At 36.5% G+C, this 23842-nt stretch overlaps 1 protein-coding gene across 5 annotated transcripts in view; it reads right to left on the reverse strand.

The window, feature by feature from the left end:
- Positions 1-23842, reverse strand: part of TTN (titin) — a 312175-nt gene that overhangs the window by 144310 nt on the left and 144023 nt on the right. For all 5 annotated transcript variants that reach the window (XM_075317392.1, XM_075317390.1, XM_075317394.1 and 2 more), the window contains 20 exons: positions 21877-21948; positions 19173-19454; positions 18722-18781; positions 18532-18606; positions 15609-15662; positions 15341-15421; positions 14939-15007; positions 14710-14787; positions 14541-14621; positions 14302-14358; positions 13232-13306; positions 13034-13111; positions 12751-12828; positions 10728-10808; positions 10108-10188; positions 9894-9977; positions 9547-9621; positions 6827-6892; positions 6291-6389; positions 2282-2362 (listed from right to left, as the gene is read on the reverse strand). In XM_075317392.1, coding sequence (XP_075173507.1) covers positions 2282-2362; positions 6291-6389; positions 6827-6892; positions 9547-9621; positions 9894-9977; positions 10108-10188; positions 10728-10808; positions 12751-12828; positions 13034-13111; positions 13232-13306; positions 14302-14358; positions 14541-14621; positions 14710-14787; positions 14939-15007; positions 15341-15421; positions 15609-15662; positions 18532-18606; positions 18722-18781; positions 19173-19454; positions 21877-21948 — 1707 coding nt within the window. The remainder of the gene's footprint in view (positions 1-2281; positions 2363-6290; positions 6390-6826; positions 6893-9546; positions 9622-9893; positions 9978-10107; positions 10189-10727; positions 10809-12750; positions 12829-13033; positions 13112-13231; positions 13307-14301; positions 14359-14540; positions 14622-14709; positions 14788-14938; positions 15008-15340; positions 15422-15608; positions 15663-18531; positions 18607-18721; positions 18782-19172; positions 19455-21876; positions 21949-23842) is intronic.

Below are 23842 nucleotides of genomic sequence, written 5' to 3' on the forward strand. Positions count from 1 at the left end.
TAAAGGGGTCGGTCACTTTATTTGAATAAATAAGGTACATGTAAAAAAGTGGGCACTGCCATACAAGTTCGGATACGGATCTTGGGACCAGGTACCGCAAGATGGTCATTCAAAAACATCCAATCCAAGCAGGGGGAATAAAAGGAATGGCACTCATCAAGTAAAATAAATCTTGCTTATTGCAAATAGGAGCGATTTTGTATCACTCGAAGTTCCCTCTGGCCCATTCCTTGGAGAACTCGTTTTTATTAACAAAAATATTGTGAGTGCAGCACTCAATTGTAATGCTGACTATAACGGAGAATCCAAATAACATATTTACAAAGTCCCCAATTTTTTTTATTTTTTTCATATAGAATAAATTCTCATAGAAATTGTAAAATGTTGCTTAAACCTATATATATCTTATAAGAATTTGGAATAGAATGCTGTGCTTAATGCACTAACTGACAACTCGTTGAGTATCTATTGCTGCACTATAACAGTCAAAGTTTCAGAGTTTACAATTTATACATTAAACGCATTTAAATAAAAAATATGTTGCAAAAACAATAACCTACTATGGGTCAGTAAGTAAAAAAAAATATTGCAAAATTGTATTGTAGTAAGTAAATATTGTATAATGTAAATGAATTACAAAATAGATAAATTCTATCTTTTTGACATCTGAATTATTTTTATTTGATCAACTATCTGTATTAAATATTTTAAATGTATTTATATAAGTTTAACCTTGAAATGAATATCTGACAATCTGCCCATGCACCAAAAAGGAAAACACTTTTATATGTCATGTATACTTATGCTATTCTTTACAACTCGTTAAGTTGGTTCTAGAAATTAACTCATCCTAATAATGTAATTTGAACTGTAAAGTAATTTTGTCCTAATTTCAATAATTGTTAACGTTAAATTAATTTATATTATATTTATGTTAATTATTATATTATAGTTATGTACACTGATGAGCAAAAGGGTAACAATATTTTGAACTTTTGACTTTCAGGCTCCATATCTCACCATCCACTACAGCTTCGTACGCGAGATTACCTTCATTTTATGGACAATCATCTTGGCTATCTGATACATATAATTTGACGTAAAACTATTTAGCATATGATTAGTTATGCAGATTCTTGTCATGTTAATGCATTGTTACCGTTTTTGCTCCTGGTGGTGGAAAAAAATGTCTACCTGTATACTACAAATTACAACCTTTTTTCAAATTCCCTAATATCTCAGTGTATTGTTAGGTTGATTCCCAAGTGAAAGGTCACTGGTTTGAAGTGGTAAAGCAGCCATGAAGAAGATTTCCCAAGAAAAGAGAATAGCATCATCTAGCTCATCGATAGCGGTCTCTCTGCCAAGAAAATTGCCAAACTGCATCATGTGAATGCCAGTGCACAGTTAGAATACAAAGTCCGTCCGTCCATTCAAAAGCAAGGGCTGGACAAGAAAAAGCGCAATAGAGTCTTACCTGATAAATCCAGGGGGATCACAATAGAATAAGGCTCACCTTATTTGGTTGTGAGATGTCACAACCACTGTGTCACATGTAGAAGAGAACGGATGCCACAGCCCCACAGACAAATCATGCCAATGTTCCAGAAGAGAAGGTGTTAATGCCATGCTGCCACAAGGAATACAGTTAGCTGATTTAAAAATGCATTGTTATTTAGTCAACATGTTTCAGAGATCAGGCCTCCTTCATCCAGACAGAAAGCTCAACTTTCAATCAACATGTTGATTTTTCTGTCCTGAAGAAGACCTGATCTCTGAAACGCATTGACTGAATAAACAATGCATATTGAAATCCACTAACTGGATCCCTTGTGGCAGCGTAGCATTAACCCCTTTCCATCCGGAACATCCATTCAAAAGCAAGAAGGAAGATGTTCAGGCAAAATATCGGAGTCAACAAATCGTCTCATCACAAGATCATCATTTCTGGTGCGATAAACCTCGCAGGGGAGGTCGCTCGTATGCATCGTAATAGTGAGATCACAGGCATTCATACAAGTACCACCAGGAGCAAATTTGTAACAATGCAGTGATATGACAAGAATCTGCATAACTAATTATATGTTAAATAATTGTAAGTCAAATTTGTGTATGAGATAGCCAAGATGATTTTCTATGAAATGAAAGTAATCTCACACTCAAAGCTATAGTGGATGGGGAGATATAAAACCTGAAAGTCAAAAGTTCAATACATTGTTACTCTTTTACCCGTCAATGTAATTACTATGCATAAAAGTATATAATTAACATTTTAAACTACCTTTTGTAGGTGGCACTTTTAGTTTTGGAGCTTCCTCTTCTACTCTTTCTTCAGGAACGGCCCTCCTAATGTCCTTAGAAACTTTAAAAATATTGCAATTTTTAGCCGCTAAAGATGTTAAAAGATAAAATTACTGGACAAACAACACATAATATTATTTCCTGCATGAAAAGAAAAAGTCTAGTTAGTTATGAAGATGAAGGTGCCGAAACACCTTAAGAATTTCAACACGATGACAATGATGACAACAGACAACATGGAACAAGACAAAGATGAAGATAATATGAAAAGAATCAAAATGGAGTGGAATGATTTTCTGATAATATGAAGAGTAATATACCTTCAACATGCACCATTTCTTCTTTCTTAGACACAGTGATAGCTGTTTTTGTTTTTGGAATAGGCTTCTTGGGCTCTTCAGGCACTTTAATGAGATTAGTTGACTTAAGATATTTCAAGAGTATAAGAAAGACATAAAACACAACAACAAAACTCAAAGTGGAAACTACACTGAATGTGTCTGATTAGTCTGCCTAGTTTTTCAATATAATCTAACATATATAATGTATAAACTATGTAAATGCCAATAATATATTTAAAACAATATACTACAAAGCTATAAATAATGAATAATATTTTTACTATTATAGTAAATTATCATGTTACATGTTTGTATGTAAAATAAAACCTGTAACAAAACATATATACCTTTAGCTGGTGGCACCCTTTTGGGAACACCCATGGAAACTTTTTCAACTGGCGCAACTAATTCTGATTCTATTTATTGAAAGAATATACTGTGTGAAGCTCCTGACAATTTGCACGTAAACAACAAACACAAATAACACGTACAAATATGTATATAAACAACACATAAAGAATGTGCAAATCATAAAATACCTTTTTGCACAGAAACCCTTTCTTTCTTAGAAACAATAGTGGTCACTTTTTCAGGGATTTGTGGTTCTTTAAAAATATGATGTAAAGATTCAGTCAGCAAGAAGAATAAAAGATCAAAACATTCAACAAACAAGAAGACATACAAAGATGAAGACAATAACAAATTCACGAAGAGGACACTAATTCCACAGCTAACTGTTGTACCTTTTGCTGGTGGAACCTCTTTTTTAGTTATGGTTACTTTCTTGTCTATCACAACAGCAGCAGGTTTTCGTGGTGCTTTAAAATAGCAATAAAGTTGTTGTAAATATGTATAATATTGTAAAATATATTGTTTCACCTAGATCTAACTTTTTTTGTAACCATAAATTATAGATTCAAAGAGCAAACAAGATGACAAACACATATATATTGACGTAGACGACATAGAGTAAGGTAAGACCAGTACCTTTCTCAATTGCTTGGTAGATGCGTTCCTTTTCTGCTATTCCTGTATCAGTTTCCTCATAAACTTCTTCTTCATAGGTCTGCTCCTCCTCATAGGCTTCTCTTCTGGATTCATATGTTATTTCCTCAAATCGCTCCTCCTCATGTGTGACTTCTTCATAAGCTTCTTCTGGAGCTTCAACAATGTAATAATCATCAGATACTTCTTCGTATTGCTCTTCAGGGGCCTCTTCTTCATACTCCTGTTCGTAGATATATTTTTGTGTTCTATAGATCTCTTCTTCTCTCCCTGGTTCCTTTTCATAAAGTTCTTCTTCAGTGGCAGCAACCTCTTCCTCATAGACTTCTTCTCTTTCTTGGTAAATCTGCTCTTTAAAGATAGCCTCTTTCTTTCTATATACCTTTTCATATACTTCTCTTTGTTTATAAGCAGTAGGTTCAATAAGTTCTGCCTTCTCCTTCTTATGTACCTCAACTACATCTTCCTGAACTTTTCTTGAGGCCACTAACATTTTAAAAAATATACATTATAGTTAGAAATATTATTTATCGAATTAAATTATTTAGAAAAAATATCTGATGATAAAGTATAACTGTAATTTCAGAAAACTCTTTATAAGTTACAGAGTACTATATTTGTAGTTAAGATTGGTGAGGATCAGGATGCTGAGACTATGGAGCAAAAATAGATTTTCTCCAATACTGAAGATGAGTGATGAATGGGGATCTCAGCACTCGGACCCTTAGTGATCAAAATTTGTGACATGGCCAAAGTTTTTTGAAAGAGCAGTTATATTTTATAGGAAAATTTTATCATTTTACTAAACTAAAATGTACTGTGACTTCTAAGAGACCTAAATATTGTACCTGTAACTGGAGTTGTCACTTCTTTTTTGGCAACTGCCATAACTCGTTTTTCCTCTTCTTTAATTTTCTTTGGCACTTCAGGTACTTTAAAGAGTAATTTTATTTTCACACATAAAGAATATAGGACACACAGAACAAAGACAAAAACAAGTTACATTTGTGAAGAATGAAAAGATCATTAATAACACGTTGATTTTCCTCCAGAGCCATAATCTACCTGCTGGAGTGGGAGCTTCAACTTTTTTCGAAGCAATTCGTATCTTAGCTTCTTGTTTCTTTTCAATTTCAGACACTTAAAGACATATTAATATAAAGTTACGTGACGACATAGACAACAAAATGTTTCTAGGCATAATAATTAAAAGATATCAACAGTGACATGGAAGAACACTGACAAACACAAGATATGGGTTTTTTTTTGTACAAGACTAAAGAATTTTCTTGTTCCCGTAAGCATTATACCTTTGGCTGGTGGAATCCTTTCTTCAGGAACTGGTTTCCTTGGTGCTTCAGGAACTTTGAATATAAGAGTTTTGTATAAGAATGTTTTGGAAAAAAGGAAACACCATAGACTGTACAAAAACTGTATAAAATTGGTAGACATACACAGAACACGGAACGTCACGATACTAGTAGAGTAAGCCAAACAATTTGAGACAATGCCTTCAGTGCCACACAACTTCCTAAGCCACTTTCAGTACTGGGAATTAATATTGTTAAGATGAAAGGGAATCTGTCATCAGGTTTTTGCTATTCCATCTTAGAAATAGAGACTTTTATTTCAGCAATGTGTCACTTACTTGGATACTTTTTGAAGTTTTGATAAAAAATAATTTTTCTCTCCTATAGGTATACCAGTTCTCTGAATGTTAATCTCTATATAACCCCGCCCACACCACTGATTGGCAGATTTCTGTGTACATTGTGCATAGACAGCAAGTTGCAAATCGGTGCCGGATTATACAAAGCTTATGAATATGGAAAACTACATGGTAACAGGTTTACTCTAGTGATAATATTCTGCTTATAAAACAGTGATTTTATCAAAGCTACAGCAAGCAACCCTTTAAGTGACACATCGCTGGAATCAGGATCTTGGTTTATACTACTTTGCTCTCAGATAAGGTAGTAGAGCAGTTCTTATCTCCTCTTTGGATTTGTGACATGACAAAGAGGAATATCGGTCTTGCTCATTTCATCAACTAAGCTAGCCTTCTTCTCTACCATGGTTGATACAGCGAAATATATGGAGACTGATCTTGTTAATGAATTGCAAGAAGCCTGAACTTGTATCAGAATGAAAATGTATACTACTAGAACCAGGGGGCTAATACTGAGAACAGGACTCCAATGCAGTCTTTAATATATATTAGTAAGTTGCTAATTTTACAAACTTTACTAGACACCTGAGAAACTTTGTATTATATAGTATAGGGTTGCTCTCTAATATTTGCATCACTAGCGGTCTAATAAAATTGGTGAGAATAGCTTTGGAATGCGTTAAATACATTAGCTATTTCATATACCTCGTGCTGGGGGAACTTCAGCTTTTTCAGGAGCAGCTATTGGCATCTTTCCAGCAACTTTAGCTTTCTTTACGGCTTCAGGTACTAAGACACAGTAACACGCTTAAACATTTAGACATTACTAGACAAAAACACAATTACTAGACATAACTAGACAAAAACACATACTAAAGATCACACATAGTAATACATATACCACCAACACATTTATTGGCCACATTTAAGAAGAAGGATATTGTACACTTCGTAAGCTTAGCCAAGACATATACCTTTGAGTGGCGCAACGTCTTCTGTTGTAGAGACCGGCATAGGTACCTTAGCTGGTGTAGGCACCTTTTCGGCAATGACCTTCTTAGGCATCTCAGGAACTTTGGAATAGCAAAAGAATACTGTGATCACTCTATATTTTTGATGCAGCCAAGTTTAAGGCACAGAAAGCATTTTGCAAACAGAAAAAAATTGTGCGGATATCTGACCAATCAGAAGAAAGAAGAATCTACACAAAAGAGACAACATGTATGACGATATCTACTAGACGCAACATATTGAAAACATATATTAGTATTCAATTTTTTTTTATTTCCATGCATAAGGTTTTGTTTTTTTACATTTTTATATCTTAAAAATATAACACAAGTATATTATGTTAGAGTTTTATGTAATGTAGTTGTAAAGAAATTTATTTAAAATATGTACTCTTGTTAGAGTGTTAGAAAATGGCTACTACAAGGACTAAAGTAAAGGCCACCAGTCTAGTAACTGAGCATTTGGTTTATTCTTGCAAAAAATTAAAGCGTCAAGCTACCTTTCGCCGGAACAGCCTCTTCCTTTTTAGAAGCAGGTACAGGAATTTTCTTTGGTGCTTCGGGCACTTTAAAAATATTATTTTTGTGTCAGATATCATGTAAAATCTAAGCTAACATGCATTTCAGTTTTAGATTCAGGATCTGGTTTCCGTTATTGTTTCTTGAATTTTATCAAGGATTCACAATTTTTCACAAAAGATACTCAATACAATTTTGCAACATGCTGGCGAAACCCTTGACACGCAGCAATTTACATCAGAACCACTGGGTGGCAAGACATAGACATATATAGCGCAGACAACTCTTGACAGAATTATCACAGATTATAAAACTGGTAATCGTAAGACTGAAAATGACAACATACATGTGTCTTTTAAAAGATTGCAATATTATATCACATACCAACATACCATAGGACACGTGGAGCCAAAAAGAAAGAGCACAGATATATTACAACACACACATATCTATCTGTCTATCTATCTATCTAGCTATGTGTATATATATATATATATATATATATATATATATATATATATATACTCATAAACAATATAAGTTTACGGATATAGCAAAAGTTATTACGACTTACCATGCACATTTGGAAAACTTATTGCAAAAGGTTATATCACTTCAGAGGGTTAACCCCTTAACGACCCATGACGTACTGAATACGTCATGGATCGTGTGCCGGTAAGCCCCGCCCCCTGCCGCCGGTCGGCGGCGGCGAGACGCACACATATCAGCTGTTATCAACAGCTGATATGTGTGCCTGCTAGCCGCAGGTGGAATCGCTTCCACCCGCGGCCATTAACCCCTTACATTTCGCTGCCAAAGTCTTGGCAGCGATATGTATATGGGCGCCGCCATGACAGTGACTTACCCCGCCCCCGCCGGAAGTCACGTGACATGATCACGTGACTTTCAGCGGTTGCCATGGTAGCACAGGGTCATGTGATGACGCCTGTGGCTAACATGAGTCACTTCCTCTCAATGCCGGAATACAGCCGGCATTGAAAGTGAAGCAGCAAATCTGCAGTTCTCAGCTCTGTAGCTGAGATCTGCATAGTGCAGAGCGATCGGATTGCTGATCGCAATAGCCTCCTAGGGGGACTAGTAAAATAAAAAAAAAAAGTAAAAAAAAAAGTTTTAAAAAATTAAAAAAAAATAAAAAAACCTAAAAGTTCAAATCACCCCCCTTTCACCCCATTGAAAATTAAAGGGTTAAAAAAATAAAAAATACACACATATTTGGTATCGCCACGTTCAGAAATGCCCGATCTATCAAAATATAAAATCAATGAATCTGATCAGTAAACGGCGTAGCGGCAAAAAAATTCCAAACGCCAAAATTACGTTTTTTGGTCGCCGCAAATTTTGCGCAAAATGCAATAACAGGCGATCAAAACGTAGCATCTGTGCAAAAATGGTACCGTTAAGAACGTCAGGTCGACACGCAAAAAATAAGCCATCACTGAGCCTCAGATCCTGAAAAATGAGAACGCTACGGGTTTTGGAAAATGGCGCAAAACGTGCGCCACGTTTTTCGGACAAGCTTGTGAATTTTTTTAACCCCTTAGATACAAGTAAACCTATACATGTTTGGTGTCTATAAACTCGCACCAACCTGAGGCATCATACCCACACATCAGTTTTACCATATAGTAAACACGGTGAATAAAATATCCCAAAAACTATTGTACAATCCCACTTTTTTTGCAATTTTTCCACACTTGGAATTTTTTTGCTGTTCTCCAGTACACTATATGGTAAACCTTATGGTTTCATTTAAAAGTACAACTCGTCCCGCAAAAAACAAGCCCTCATATGGCAAGATTGATGGAAAAATAAAAAAGTTACGCCTCTCGGAAGAAGGGGAGCAAAAAACAAAAACGCAAAAACGGAAAGTGCCCGGGGGCTGAAGGGGTTAAAGGGAATCTCTCAGCACAATTTCATCTCCCAAACTATTATGCGCATGTTGTTCTTTCAAAGACATGGTCTGCGTCCATGTTTGAATTTATATGCAAATGAAGCTGAATAAATATTGAAGATCTTAAATCTCTGTCACTCCAGCTCTATTCGCCCCCTCCTCTTGTTTGTTTAACAGCTCCTTTGTCTGAAGTTACACAGCATAGAGATTGTCGCTCAAGCAGTAGGAGGTGTTGCTGGATGGGAAATAGAGCTGGAGTGACAGAGGCTTCACATCTACAAATAGTTGTTCAGCCTCATTTGCATATCAATTAAAATGCTGATTTTTCACTAATAGAGGAATGGGACCAGTCATGTAAAGGTATTGCTGGACTTGTCTTTGAAAGAGCTACATGTGGATATAAATAGTTTGAGGGGTGAAATCCTGTTAACAGATTCCCGTTAGGATGATTTAACATTGCACAAGCCATTGACTGATGTTAAGTTAGGTGTCAAATTCCAAATAAATGTGAGTACTACCACGCTACCTTAATTGGAAAGGACCTATGATGTCGAATTACATTATTTTTTTTTTACGGTGATCTACCAGTGCTGTGTTATCTGAATCAAGTCAACCTTTGCTATATCTGTATTCTCCAATCTTTTTTTATTTATAAAAATCTGACATAAATAATCTGATATAAAGAATCAGTTAGCCAGATTCCAATGTAATATATGACAAAAATATTGTAATTCTACAACGTGACACAAAATACAGAGAAAGACCAATGACAAGAATAAAGAGTTATACCTTTGCCAGGCACAGCCTCTTCTTTTTTAGGCAAGAAACTAGGAACTCTCTCCTCTGGTGCAGGCTTTCCAGGCACTTAAAGAATATTATTTAAGTTTAGAAACTTGAAATGAAAGATCGAACTGTAACACGGTCCTCTATTCTCATTTTACACTGATTATTGCTACCAAAGAATTACATACAAACAAATATTAGTACACCAAGACATAATCAATTCGATGTGATTTGTACAGGAAAGTGTTAATATAAAGAATTCAATGCAATCACAACAACTTAGTTTTGTTTTTTTTTACAGTGGCCATTTAGAAGATGTTAGGATTTTTTTTATTTTTCTGAACTGCTTGTACCTTTAGATGGACGACCTTCGTCTACTATGGGTACAAAATCTGGGACCTCTTCTTCAGGAACCTCTCTTCTTGGTACACCGGCCACTTTAAAGATATGATAATCTAAGTTGTCGTGTGGCATGTTTACTAGATAATGACATACAGTAAGTCTAAACACATCCCAATGACTTACTATGTCTTTTATGTTTGACCAAATCTTTGCAAAACAAGTTACCTGCAGCAGGAGGCTCTCCCCATTTTGGAACAGAAACAGGTACTTTCTCCTCTGGAACGGGTCTCTTTGGCACTTCAGAAACTTAAAACACATTTAAATAACACACATTGAAGTTGCATTGCATGGCACAAACTCATTCTTAAGGGACAATGTTAAACACATATGTTCAACACAGCTAAAGAACAAAAACAGTAACAAGAACAAGAGTGTGTGACATAGAAGAATTCTGGAAGAACAGTAAAGACAGGCAGTGTAGATTTACACCAAATTATACAAAACATGCCTTAGGGACCAACAAAGAATCCTGTTTGTGACATTAAGAGAGTTTTACTTGTTTTTTTTTTAATAAGATGGATTAAATATAAATAAATAATTAATCAATACTATTTTAGACAAATTCCAGTAAATGTGACATATTAAGACAACACTTACTATCACACTGTAGATAAACGAAATGTAGACATGCCAAACAGTATACTTATTGTCACGGACAAACGTACAAGAAAAACTAACAATTCTTAAGTAAAACATGTTGCAAAAAGATTCACAAAGAGTGCTTATATTAAGATGGGCAATATGAGCTAGGGAATTGTTAAACACATATGTTATGCTCAAAATACCTTTGCCTGGAGCAATCTCTGTCCTTTTGGGAGCCGCAGGCACCTTTTCCTCAGGAACTGGTTTCCTTGGGGCTTCAGGTACTTTAAATAGATTAGAAATATCGTCTTTATATACCTTAGCTAGTGGCCAAATGATGAGCCCAAATTAATTTATAGACCAAGGTGATATTATTTGCAACTGAGATTACAGAGGGGCCATTTTTATTAAACTGTTTCAATAGTAATTGGAGTAAGCAGATGAGTTAGTAAAATGCATGAATCAAATCCCCGGCTAAGGTCAATGTCAGCCTTGGGCAAACCTACGCTAATGCCCTCTGGTATTCTGGGTACTACACATTTCAAGTGTTAAAGAAGTTGTCCTCTACTTTTAGATTGATGGCTTATCTTTAGGGGTACTTTGCACACTACGACATCGCTAGCCGATGCTTGCGATGCCGAGATAGTACCCGACCCCGTCGCAGCAGCGATATCTTGTGATCGCTGCCGTAGCGAACATTATCGCTACGGCAGCTTCACATGCACTCACCTGCCCTGCGCCGTCGCTCTGGCCGGCGACCCGCCTCCTTCCTAAGTGGGCGGGTCGTGCGGCGTCACAGCGACGTCACACGGCAGGCGGCCAATAGAAGTGGAGGGGCGGAGATGAGCGGGACGTAAACATCCCGCCCACCTCCATCCTTCCGCATAGCCGGCGTGAGCCGCGTTGATGCAGGTAAGCTGATGTTCCTCGTTCCTGCGGCTTCTCACACAGCGATGTGTGCTGCCGCAGGGGAACGAGGAACAATATCGTACCATCGCTGCCGCGCAATTATGGAAATGTCGGACACTACACCGATGATATGATTACGACGCTTTTGCACTAGTTAATCGTATCAAAAATGCTTTACACACTACGATATCGACAGCGACGCCGGATGTGCGTCACTTTCGATTTGACCCCACCGACATCACAGCTGTGATGTCGAAGTGTGCAAAGTACCCCTTAGGATAGGTCATCAATATCTGATCGGCCGTTGTCCGATACCCCGCACCCCCACTGATCAGCTGTTGTCTGTCCCGGCGGAAGCAGCAGTCAGCTGGAAATGTTCAGTTTTGGCACTGCTCCATCTTCTGATAGTGGCTGCGGCCAGGTACTGCACATCCTCCTCCCATTCAAATCAATAGGAGGCGGATGTGCTGTACCGCGGCCACTATCAGAAGACGGAGCAGGGCCGGAGCTGAGCATTTCTAGCTGCCTGCTGCTGCCGCCGGGACTAACAACAGCTGTTTGGCGGTTGTGTGGCGTGTCGGACCTCAGCCGATCAGACATTGATGACCTATCCCAAGGATAGGCCATTAATGTAAAAGTAGTGGATAACCCCTTTAAGCCTTGGGTGGGATTGACAATGATGCCCATTGTGACTTGATCATGGTGTTAGCATATGTATAGTTCTTGAAGGGTTGGCAAGGAGAACAGGGAAGCAAATGTTTATAGGACTTCATTTTTTGTACAGTGAAAAAGCATCACTGGCACTTCACTTTAATATTTATTATCTTACATATATTTTTGGAAGTTTATTAATATTTCCAGGGCAATCTCATATGGACTAATCTCACTTGTCCTTTAGCTCTGCCTTTACCAGCCCTCTCTGAGATTTGCTTTAGTAAAGTATTATGGTAAAACAAAAGTTCCCACAAATTTGAGGATCGCAACTACATCACATGATTGGGTGCCCTTTAAGCAATATTCTGCTTTTACTCTTTATTACTCCTTACAGAGTATGATCTAAAAGTAGTCAAATTTCATAAATTAAAAGCTTTAAAAGAGTTAACAGCAACAAGAGGTTTCATTTCAAACTTTAGGAATGAGTCGTACAAACAACAACAAAAAGAAAATTCAAATAAAAGATAATAAAAATAATACACAAACGTTTAAGGAAAACAACACACAAGCGAACGCACTGAACAAATGGTAAAAGACAAGACAAGACCAAGCAAATATAAGAAGCTGATAAAAATAAAACTTTCCCCTAAAACTGTTGTGTACCTCTGCCAGGTGGTGCCACCTTTTTAGAGACAGCTTCTGGTACTTTCTCTTCTATAAAGGGTCTCTTTGGCATTTCTGCTATGTTAAATATACATTTTAAGATGACTATGTACACTATAACAAATACTTAAAACATTCATGGACAAACACAGTAAGACATGTAAAACAGACAACATAACCTTATAAACCATATAAATTAAAGAGACATACTGTGAAGAAACATGAAGAAAAATGCAATATTAAACAGTATCTTATACATCAAAGCCTAGGAGCACCAAGATACCTTCTGCTGAGGGCACCCCCTTCTTTCTAGGATAGTATGCAGCTTCTTCTTCAGTGACTTTCTTTGGAGCCTCAGGCACTAAAGACATGTGCTTAATTACTTTTTGTTCTAGATATTTATATACTGTTTTCTTTTAATGCTTAAGAAAAGTAAACTAAACAAAAAGCACAAATGATGAATACAATGGTCATACTATACCTTTGGCAGATGGAGCCTCCTTTTTAGATATGGGCACCTTTTCTTCTGGCGCTCCTTTTCTGGCTGCGTCAGGAACTACAAATATATTATTTGTGTAAATTTCCCTACTTTTGGACACTCATGCAAAGGTGTTCAATTAGAAGATGAAGGGGTGGTTATAAAGCCACAAGTAGGTGCAAAGCATTAAAGACTTTTACCAATAACATGGTACAGTATTAAGTCAAACAGCACACACATAAACACATGGTGTAAAGAATACAGAGTGTTCTATAAACAACGACAATGATACAAATGGACAAAAAAGCAAAAGGAAGATTAGATCGCAGATTGGTCGCAGCCCCCCGAGGAAGACCACGAAACGCGTTGGGGAACGTTAATTATCTGTTTGGTGTCGCTAATATGGGTAAGCATTACCAATTATATCATTTGACATGATGTGTTGTGCCGGTTGTTAGTCACCTTCTCCAACCGTTGTACCTTGCAATCTATATAGATTTACTATGGGAATTTCGGTTGAAATTTCCTTGTCTGTGTGATTTACTTCTACACTTAGAGTTGCGTTGTGTGATTTCTTTGGCACACATCTATGACACATCCAATATTTGATTGCGGATGTACCCTAATTTAGCTCCCTAACAGATAATATTTCTGGATTTTTTACTTCTCACCTGTGATGTTATTATTCTATGTGTACTGTTTCCTGTTTTGGGGTGATTTTTAAATCTTTTGTATAATAAAGATAATTAATATTTTACCAAAAAGGAGATATTTGAATTTTGTTTTTTCCAAACATATTATTTTGGTCATATTCTCCCTGTTTTCTCGTGTAACAATAACATGGTACAGTATTAAGTCAAACAGCACACACATAAACACATGGTGTAAAGAATACAGAGTGTTCTATAAACAACGACAATGATACAAATGGACAAAAAGCAAAAGGAAGATTAGAGTTACTTTTTAAGAGAGTTTAAGATAAAAGTATAAGGATATAACAAACAGACATGTATATGTAGACAGCACATAAACATACAATGACGTTGCAAGCATCATATAGAAAGCTATGATACCTCTAGATGGCGGAGCTTCGTCTTTTTTAGAAGCAGCTACAGGCACCTTTTCGGCAGCTTTAAAAGTAAGATTTGGAACATTAAATATCAACATATTATACAACCAATACAAATAAGAGCTTGTTAACAAGACAGTACAAATAATAAGTGAACGCTTGCTTGAAAGACAAACTAGCGGGATAATAAGCGTTGTGTATAAGAAAGCGCAATGTATATAGACTATTAGTTGGTCTATATACCTTTAGATGGTGGAACTGCTTCCTTTTTAAGAGTAGTAGGTACTTTGGCCTCAGGTATGGCTTTCTTTGGAACCATTGGCACTTTAAAGATATTGAAACACTTAACACATGCATTTTTTGTATGGCCTAGGTTCACTTTCAGCAAAAAGGAAAGAAGTGTTATGAATACCTTCTGAAATTTCTTCTTTTCTAGAGATAGACACAGCCCGTTTCTCCTCTACAACCATCTTCTCATATACAGTTGGAACTATAGAATGTATAAGACAATCTATGTAACTGTTGATCTTCGAGGAAATATATATTTACATACAATAACAGATCTAAAGAATGGTTATAGGATATTGAAAACATTGAAAAAAAAAATGGTATAAATAATGTAGTACAATCGTTGGACATACCGGTGCCGGCGGCGTCCTCTTCTGCTTGTTCAGGATAGGCGAATTGTCCTGCTGCTCGTTTTTCTGCCACTGAATGTGAGCAAATTTTAAATATTATATTTTTATATTATATTATATTGTTTATGTTATTTTAAAAGTAAAAACTCATTTTAATCAAAACATTGGGGTTGCAAGAAGCACATTAGTCAATTGGAAACTCACCTTAGTAAGTCTAATTAATAAAAAAAAACAGTTTTGCAAATATTTTTTTTTCTACCGCTGGTTAAAATGTTAGAAGGTTTCTTGAAAAAATAAAAGTACAAAACCTACAAGCCAGCTGGAAAAATAAATGGCCTTTTTGGTATTGCAAATAGCATTATTATTGCCATGATTTATCAATGCTTGCAATACCCTTACCCATACCTTTTACAGATGTTATTTGTTGTTTTCTACGCATGGAAAGAGGAACCTCTTCTTCTGAAACGGCCCATTGCCGAGCTTGTACTTAAAAAATAATGTGTATATTCAGCAATTATGTGTACTATTTGCTGAAGTGTAACATGGCAATAAAGGTTTTTTTTTCATGGAAAGGCTAACCCTAAATGTTGGTTTTCTCTTGGTAAGATATTGTTCCTTTGGGACAACTACCTCTTTCCACAATGTTAAAAGAAGAATGACTTGAATAACTTACCCCTTCTCGCTTCGATTTCTTCATGCACTGGTACAGACTTGCCCTTTTCTTGCCCTTTAAAGATAATTTATATAAAATAAATCAGTTTATAAAGTTTAATTTATTCATCTAGAAAGAAAACTATATAGATCTAGAAAAAAGTAAGAGAATAAATGATATATCTATATATATATCTATATATATATATATACATATATAATATATAAAGCTCAGTGTATGTATGTATGTATGTGTGTATGTCCGCTAAAGGAATCCGCACCGTCACATTTACAATCACGAAATTTTGCACAGGCGCCTCATGTGACCTAGGGAGCGTCGTAGACTATGTTTTGACAGAAAAATGTAACCCCGTGCTTTACAGTTAGTCTCTAAAGTCCTGCCGCCATTAAACTGAATGGAGGTGGGAGCTATAGGTTATTAATAGCAACTGTCAGTGGTTGCTATAGCAACAAAATAAACTGTTAGTTGAAGCTTATTCGTGAGGTAACATGATGTCGGTGGAGAGATGGACAGAGAGAGACAGAAAAAGACAGACAGACAGACAGATGGGGAAAGAGACAGCCCTGGAAAGAGACAGCACTGGAAAGAGACAGCACTGGAAAGAGACAGCCGGGCAAAGAGACAGCCCTGGAAAGAGACAGCCCTGGAAAGAGACAGCCGGGCAAAGACACAGCCGGGCAAAGAGACAGCCCTGGAAAGAGACAGCCGGGCAAAGAGACAGCCCTGGAAAGAGACAGCCCTGGAAAGAGACAGCCGGGCGAAGACACAGCCAGGCAAAGAGACAGCCCTGGAAAGAGACAGCCGGGCAAAGACACAGCCGGGCAAAGAGACAGCCCTGGAAAGAGACAGCCGGGCAAAGAGACAGCCCTGGAAGGAGACAGCCCTGGAAAGAGACAGCCGGGCGAAGACACAGCCAGGCAAAGAGACAGCCCTGGAAAGAGATAGCCACCCAAAGAGACAGCCCTGGAAAGAGACAGCCCTGGAAAGAGACAGCCGGAATAAGAGACAGCCGGGTAAAGAGACAGCTGGGCAAAGAGACAGCTGGGCAAAGAGACAGCCCTGGAAGGAGACAGCCCTGGAAAGAGACAGCCCTGGAAAGAGACAGCCCTGGAAAGAGACAGCCCGGGAAAGAGAGGGACAAAGACAAAGACAGATGGGGAAAGAGACAGAGAAAGACAGACGGGAAAGAGACAGACGGGGAAAGAGACATACAGACACACACATAGAGGCAGAGATAGAGAGAGACAGACAGACACAGAGATGGAGACAGACTGATGCAAATACAGACAGAGATAGAAACAGACAGACAGAGACATAGACACAGACAGACAAGGAAAGAGACAGACAGAGAGGCAGACAGACAGCGACACACAGACAGAGACTGGGAGAGAGACAGAGAGACAGTTACTATCCCGGGCAATGCCGGGTACTACAGCTAGTATATATATATATATATATATATATAGTTATATGATATATATATATAGTTGTTCCTCTATATTTCTATTATATTAGCAGATTAAGGATTAAGTTTTAAGATTTATGATTAATTCTAACTTTTTGAAATAATAAAAGAGACTATGCAACAGTTAAAAGGGATTTCCAGAAATTTAAAATAAATAAATAAAAAAATGTTAACTGGATAGTCTGTCTAATGATACTGATGACTAGAGATGAGTGAACCTTTGGAAATTCAGTTTGGAGGTTAGATAAGGTTTGGTTTGTGACCCTGACTTGACCCGAACCTCAATGGAAGTCACTAACTGGGCAGTTCATGTCTCCATCAACATGCAGCCAGTCATAAGCAGAATACTTCCGGGGCTGGGAGGGTGGGGTTTTTCAATTATGTTTTTGTTTGGTGCACATTGTATCTGATCATGCTGTAGTTAACCCCAGTGCCAGCCATTCAAACACTGCAAGTGGCTTGCACCGAGCTGAGCATCAATCATACTCTAGCACAGCGCTGCTCGCTTTAATGGTTTGCACTCAAAACTCGCTCGGGCTTCAAACCCGAACCCTTGTTTTTTTTTAGTTTGTGTTTGAACCTGAACCTTGAACATTGAACCTCAAGTTCGCTCATCTCTATTGATGAACTATTCTTCTGATAGGTCATCAATAGCACAGATGGGTATTCCAGCTCTCGGAGCGATCTTGATTAGCAGCTCCCTTCTTAGTCCTTGACTCTGCTAGAGAACATATGTCAGCTCACCTACTCTCAATATGGTTCAGACATCCACAGAATATCGATATATTGGAGCAAGTTCAGAGGAGAGCAACCAAGATGGTAGAAGGTCTGCAAACCATGTCATATGAAGACCGGTTAAAAAGGGCCAGGAATGTTTAGTTTGCAAAAGAGAAGGCTGAGTGGAGACTTAATAGCGGTCTACAAATATTTAAAAGGTAGTCACAGTGCAGACGGAACCACCCTATTCTCTTTAGCACAATTAAGTACAAGAAGCAATGAGATAAAACGAAAAGGAAGGAGATTCAGATTAGAAATTAGGAAAACCTTTCTGACAGTGAGGGCAGTCAGAGAGTGGAACAAGCAACCACGGGTGGTAGGGAGCTCTCCATCAATAGAAATCTTTAAGAGGAAGCTGGATAAACATATAGCTGACATGATTTAAGAAAACCTGAACTCGTAGGGGATTGGACCCAATGGCCCTTAGGGTCCCTTCCAACTCTATCATTCTATTATATGATTCTATGATAGCAAAAAAAAAATCCCACCCAAAAAAATGAGTGGCATATGTGAACTGTTTTTGGAATTCAGTAAGTAACCAGAAAAAGTATTACTTCCTGGAAATTATATCCAACAATGACTTAAGATATTTCAAAGTAGTTTGGAGTTTTATTCTACTTTTTGAGCCTCTGGACAGCCCTTTTAAACCTGGTTTCTAAACTTTAAAAGCAAAAGAGAAACCTTGTCTCCAGAAGCCTGCTTCCTCTTCTGTCGTCACGGCTCTTCTTTCAAACTGTTCATCAACAGGTCTTCTCACTGTTGCAAAAAAATATATATATTTAGTTTTCATTTGTGCTTTGGGTCTTTAGAAAAATAACTATACTATCTAGAGGTCAATATCTTTAAAGCATACTCCTATTAGTGCATGTACCTGCAGGGGCTCCTGGTTTTCCGGGTGCAATCCTCCTTTCAGGAATCTCCTCTTCAAAGGCTTTAGAAAGATTAGTCAAATGTCAAGATGATTTTTTAATATTGTTGAGATGATTTTTTGAAGACTTTTATGTTTGATTACTTTAGGTAGTATGTATATTATTTATATACATCCAGTAGGCCTTGTCTACTCATAAGACTCTGACTGTGGGTCTATAAGAGTTCTGAACGTACAACATCAGACAACACAATAATGTAAGATGTTTTTGGACATAACATATATTGGAACCAAATAATTTCCCTACTCTACGAGTATGACAAAAATCTTCTTATAATAAGTACATTATAAGTGGATTAAACTGGAAACTGCTGGACAAAAATAGATTTAACTTCAAGCAAAAGCATACAAGACACAAGAAAAACATGATACATTTACCAAATATACAATATACCTTCTTCATAGTATTGTTCCCTTTCTCCATAAGTTTCTTCCTGATAATACTGTTGCTTTTTCTCATAGACCTTTTCTTGGTAATATTGTCTTTCTTCTTCGTAAACATGTCTCTCGAAAATCTCTTCTCTCTTGCCATATTCTTCATAAATGTCCTCCTCTTCACCGTAAGGTTCTTCGGCATAACTTGGTTTAGGTTCCCCATAAACCTCATAATACTCTTCTTTCTTTTTGGATACAGCAACAACTTTAACTTCTTCTGGTTTTCTTGGCTTGGCAGGGACTTTAAAAATATGCAATTTTGTTACAAAAAATCTATTTCATAGCAAAAAAAAAAATAACTAAGATGCAGAGGAGAAGAGTAATTAGTGGCAAGAAGATTCTTGTGTGGTAAGAACGTGTTATCAACTCAGTCAGTATAGTTTATAAAGAGCTGAAGATGCAACTGACAGATTAATGGAGCACGATGGCTAAGAAAGGCTTATGTTCAACATCTAAGACACACAACACAAAACACAATATAATTTAAGATTGATAAATAGACAAACAGACAGATAATTATACAGATAAATGGATAAAAAAAAATCTGAAAAGGTAGTGGTGAGATACAAAGATATTAGATAGCGTGATATGAGATTGATCAATAGAAGATAGATTAATATGAGATTGATAGAAACAATCACTCAACTCACAAACCTCTCAGTAGAGAGATGTTATAAAGATTGACTGACTGAAAGACTAACAGATATACAGAGCGAATGACAAACAGAGAAAATAATCACATAATTAAAAAATAAAAAATATTACACTACAACACAGGAAGAATTTCACATATTTTAGACAGACAACAGTAAATTCTTAATATAAAGGTAGAAAGACAATGTGATGGTCTGAAAGGAGGTTATGAAAACAAGGAAGGTAGATAGATAGACAGATAGATAGATAGATAGATAGAAAGAAGATAAATAATAGAAAAAAAAGTCTGAGAAGATAGTTATAGATACATGATAGCAAAAAAGTCTGATGATAACTAGATAGATAGATAGACAAACAGACAGATAGATAACTAGATAGATAGATATTGAATGATAGATAAATAGATAGAGGGATAGCAACATAGATAGATACATAGATCAATAGATAGCGACATAGATAGCTAAATAGGTAGATATTGAATGATAGATAGATAGATAGACAAACAGACAGATAGATAACTAGATAGATAGATAGATAGATAGATAGATAGATAGATATTGAATGATAGATAGATAGATAGAGGGATAGCAACATAGATAGATACATAGATCGATAGATAGCGACATAGATAGCTAAATAGGTAGATATTGAATGATAGATAGATAGATAGCGACATAGATAGATAGATAGATTAGATAGATATTGATAGATGATAGCTAGATGGATGATAGATAGAGGATAGCATAGAAGTCTGAAAAGATAGTGCTGAAATCGAGAGATATATATACATAAACAGATTGCCCAAAACTTTGAAAATAGATAACTAATTGAAGAACAAAGTCTGAGAAGTTATAGATACATGATACATGATAGCACAAAAGTCTGATAAGATATACATAGATAGATGACAGTGAGATATATAGATAGATAGATAAAGATAGATAATAGATAGCTAGATAGATAAATAGATAGATATTGATAGATGATAGCTAGATGGGTAACAGATAGATGCCTTTTTCTTCTTCTTATACTTTAAGACAAATGAGTATGTTTAAACCAGTGGTTCCCAAACCCCAGTCCTCACGACCCCCAACAGATAATGTTTTCAGGATTTCCTTAATATAGCACAGGTGATGCCTTAATAATGATTCCATCACCTGTTCAATAGTAAGGAAATCCTGAAAACATGACTTGTTGGGGGCCATGAGGACTGGAGTTTGGGAAACACTGGTTTAAACCCTTGGCACCCTTCAATGAAATTACCTAGTACTGGTTCCCTATATACCTATATACTTTATCTATATGCCTGTCTATCTATCTATCTATCTATCTATCTATCTATCTATCTATCTATCTATATGCCTGTCTATCTATCTATTTATATATTTTCAGATTTTTGTGTTACAATCTATCTGTTTATGTATATCTATCTCTCTACCTATTTCAGCGCTATCATTTCAGACTTCTTTGCCATTATCTATCTATCTCTCGATCTCTTTATCTTGATAGATGCAAAGATGTAACACAAACCTCTAAATAAAGAGATATTAGAAAGATTGACTGACAGACAATAAAGAAAAAGACTATGCTTTGGTATAAATGAAGATTTTTCACATAAAAACACAAAGATATAATACACACAAGTTATATGACGGAATAATGTTGCACATATTTCTTTCATCATATTTACTACAGCACAAGCATATGCAATATGACACAATTCAAGGTAGTTTTGGACAACTGTATGTAAAAAACAGACAGACAGACATAGAAACAACACAGAAGTTTAGAATACACCCACCGGTATGAAGAAGCACAAAACAGAAAACAACAATTAAGAAGATGCACATCCAGTGACAGTTTTTGCCTAGAAATTATTTTACTTAGTTTTGCAGCCAAACTTGATGTTATATCTTTGGAAGTCGTCCTTAGTATTATTGAGTTCAAGCAAAGCTTTTTATTAAACTTACTGGCTATATTAGGAGGTTATTCTGACCCTTAATATTTACCTTTAGCAGAAGGTGCTGGCGCAGAAGGAGCAGGTTTTGCTGGAACTTTTTGTTTCTTTCCAACTACAGATACTTTAATGCAATAATATCAATAAGAATATTTTAATATATATATATGATTTTGCTTTGCTTTCCCTGAATGCAGATGTTCTACTACGTGTAGCAGTGACCCTAACAAAGATACAACGTATGTAACAAAAAGGTCTGTTTCCAATAAATGTCAGAAACAAGTTATCACGAGTAAACAAAAAACACACATCACAGACAAAAACAGCCAATTAACATATCTTCCAGCAAGGATACTAAATACAGTTACATATAAAAGTTTGGGTGCCCGTGGTCAAAATTACTGTTATTGTGAAGAGTTAAGCAAGTTGAAGATGAAATGATCTATAAAAGTCATAAAGTTTAAGATGACACATTTCCTCTGTATTGTAGGCAAAAAAAAAAAATATTTTCATCTTTGTCATTTAAAAAATTACAAAGAGAAAAATGGGCTGATGCAAAGGTTTGGACACCCCTGGTGATTTTTGTGCTCAGAAAACGTTGACCAAGGTGTCAGATCTTAATTAGCCTGTTAGGGTCATGGCTTGTTCACTATCATCATTAGGAAAGGCCAGGTGATGCAAATTTCACAGCTTTATAAAAACCCAGCTTCGTCTAACCTTGTGCCAAAAAAACAGCAGCCATGGATTCTTATAAGCAGCTGCCTAGCACTCTGAAAATGGCGGAGGCCCACAAAGCAGGAGAAGGCTGTAATAAAATAGCAAAGTGTTTTCAAGTTGCTCTTTCCTCAGTTCCAAATATAATTAAGAAATGGCAGTTAACAAGAACAGTAGAGGTCAAGATAAGGTCTTGAAGACCAAGCAAAATTTCTGTGAGAGCTGCTAGTAGGATTGCTAGAGAGGCAAATGAGAAAACTCTGGAGTTGTGGTACATTGTTCTGTTGTTCAGAGACATCTGCACAAATATGAACTTCATGCAGGAGTCATCAGAAGAAAACTTCTCCTGTGTCCTCACCATAAAATTCAGCGTCAGAAGTGTGCAAAAGAACATCTAAACAAGCCTGATGAATTTTGGATACAAGAACTGTGGACCAATAAGGATAAAATAGAACTCTTTAGCCATAATAATCTAAGATATGTGTGGAGAAGAAAGGACACAGAATTTCAGGAAAAGAACATCTTGCCAACCATTAAGCATGGGGGTGGATCAATCATGCTTTGGGGTTGTGTTGTAGCCAGTGGCATGGGGAACATTTTCCAGGTAGAGGGAAGAATGCACAACACATTCTTGATGCAAACATAACACCATCTGTAAAAAAGGTGAAGTTGAAAAGAGGATGGCTTCTACAAATGGATAATGATCCTAAACACAGGTCAAAAGCCACAATAGACAACCTCAAAAGACACAAGCTGAAGGTTTTACAAAGGCCCTGACAGTCCCCTGATCTGAAATCATTAAAAATCTGTGTCTCAAAAGCGCAGTGCATGCAAGACGACCCAGGAACCTCACAGAACTAGAAGATTTTTTCAAGGAAGAATGGATGAAAATTCCTCAAACAAAAATGGAAAGACTCTTGGCTGGCTCACAAATCTAGATACTTGTCAAAGGAGGCATCATTAGGTACTAACCATGCAGGGTGATGCAGGGTGCCAAAACTCTTGCCTTGGCCCATTTTCCTGTTTTGTTAATTTTAATATGTAAAAGATGAAAATATTTTTTTTGCATAAAATACAAAGGAAATATGTCATCATTAACTGTATGCCTTTTAGAAATCATTTAATCTTCAACTTGCATAACTGTTTACAATAACAGCAATTTTGACAAGGGGTGTCCAAATTTTTATTATGTCACTGTATATTACATACACAAAATATACTGGAGTAATAGTGAAATAGAGTGAAATTACACTCAGGTAACTGCAACACAAAGAGACTGATTTCTTTACAATCCCAAATATGTT

Source organism: Anomaloglossus baeobatrachus, chromosome 7, assembly GCF_048569485.1.
Source record: "Anomaloglossus baeobatrachus isolate aAnoBae1 chromosome 7, aAnoBae1.hap1, whole genome shotgun sequence".
NCBI lineage: Eukaryota > Metazoa > Chordata > Amphibia > Anura > Aromobatidae > Anomaloglossus > Anomaloglossus baeobatrachus.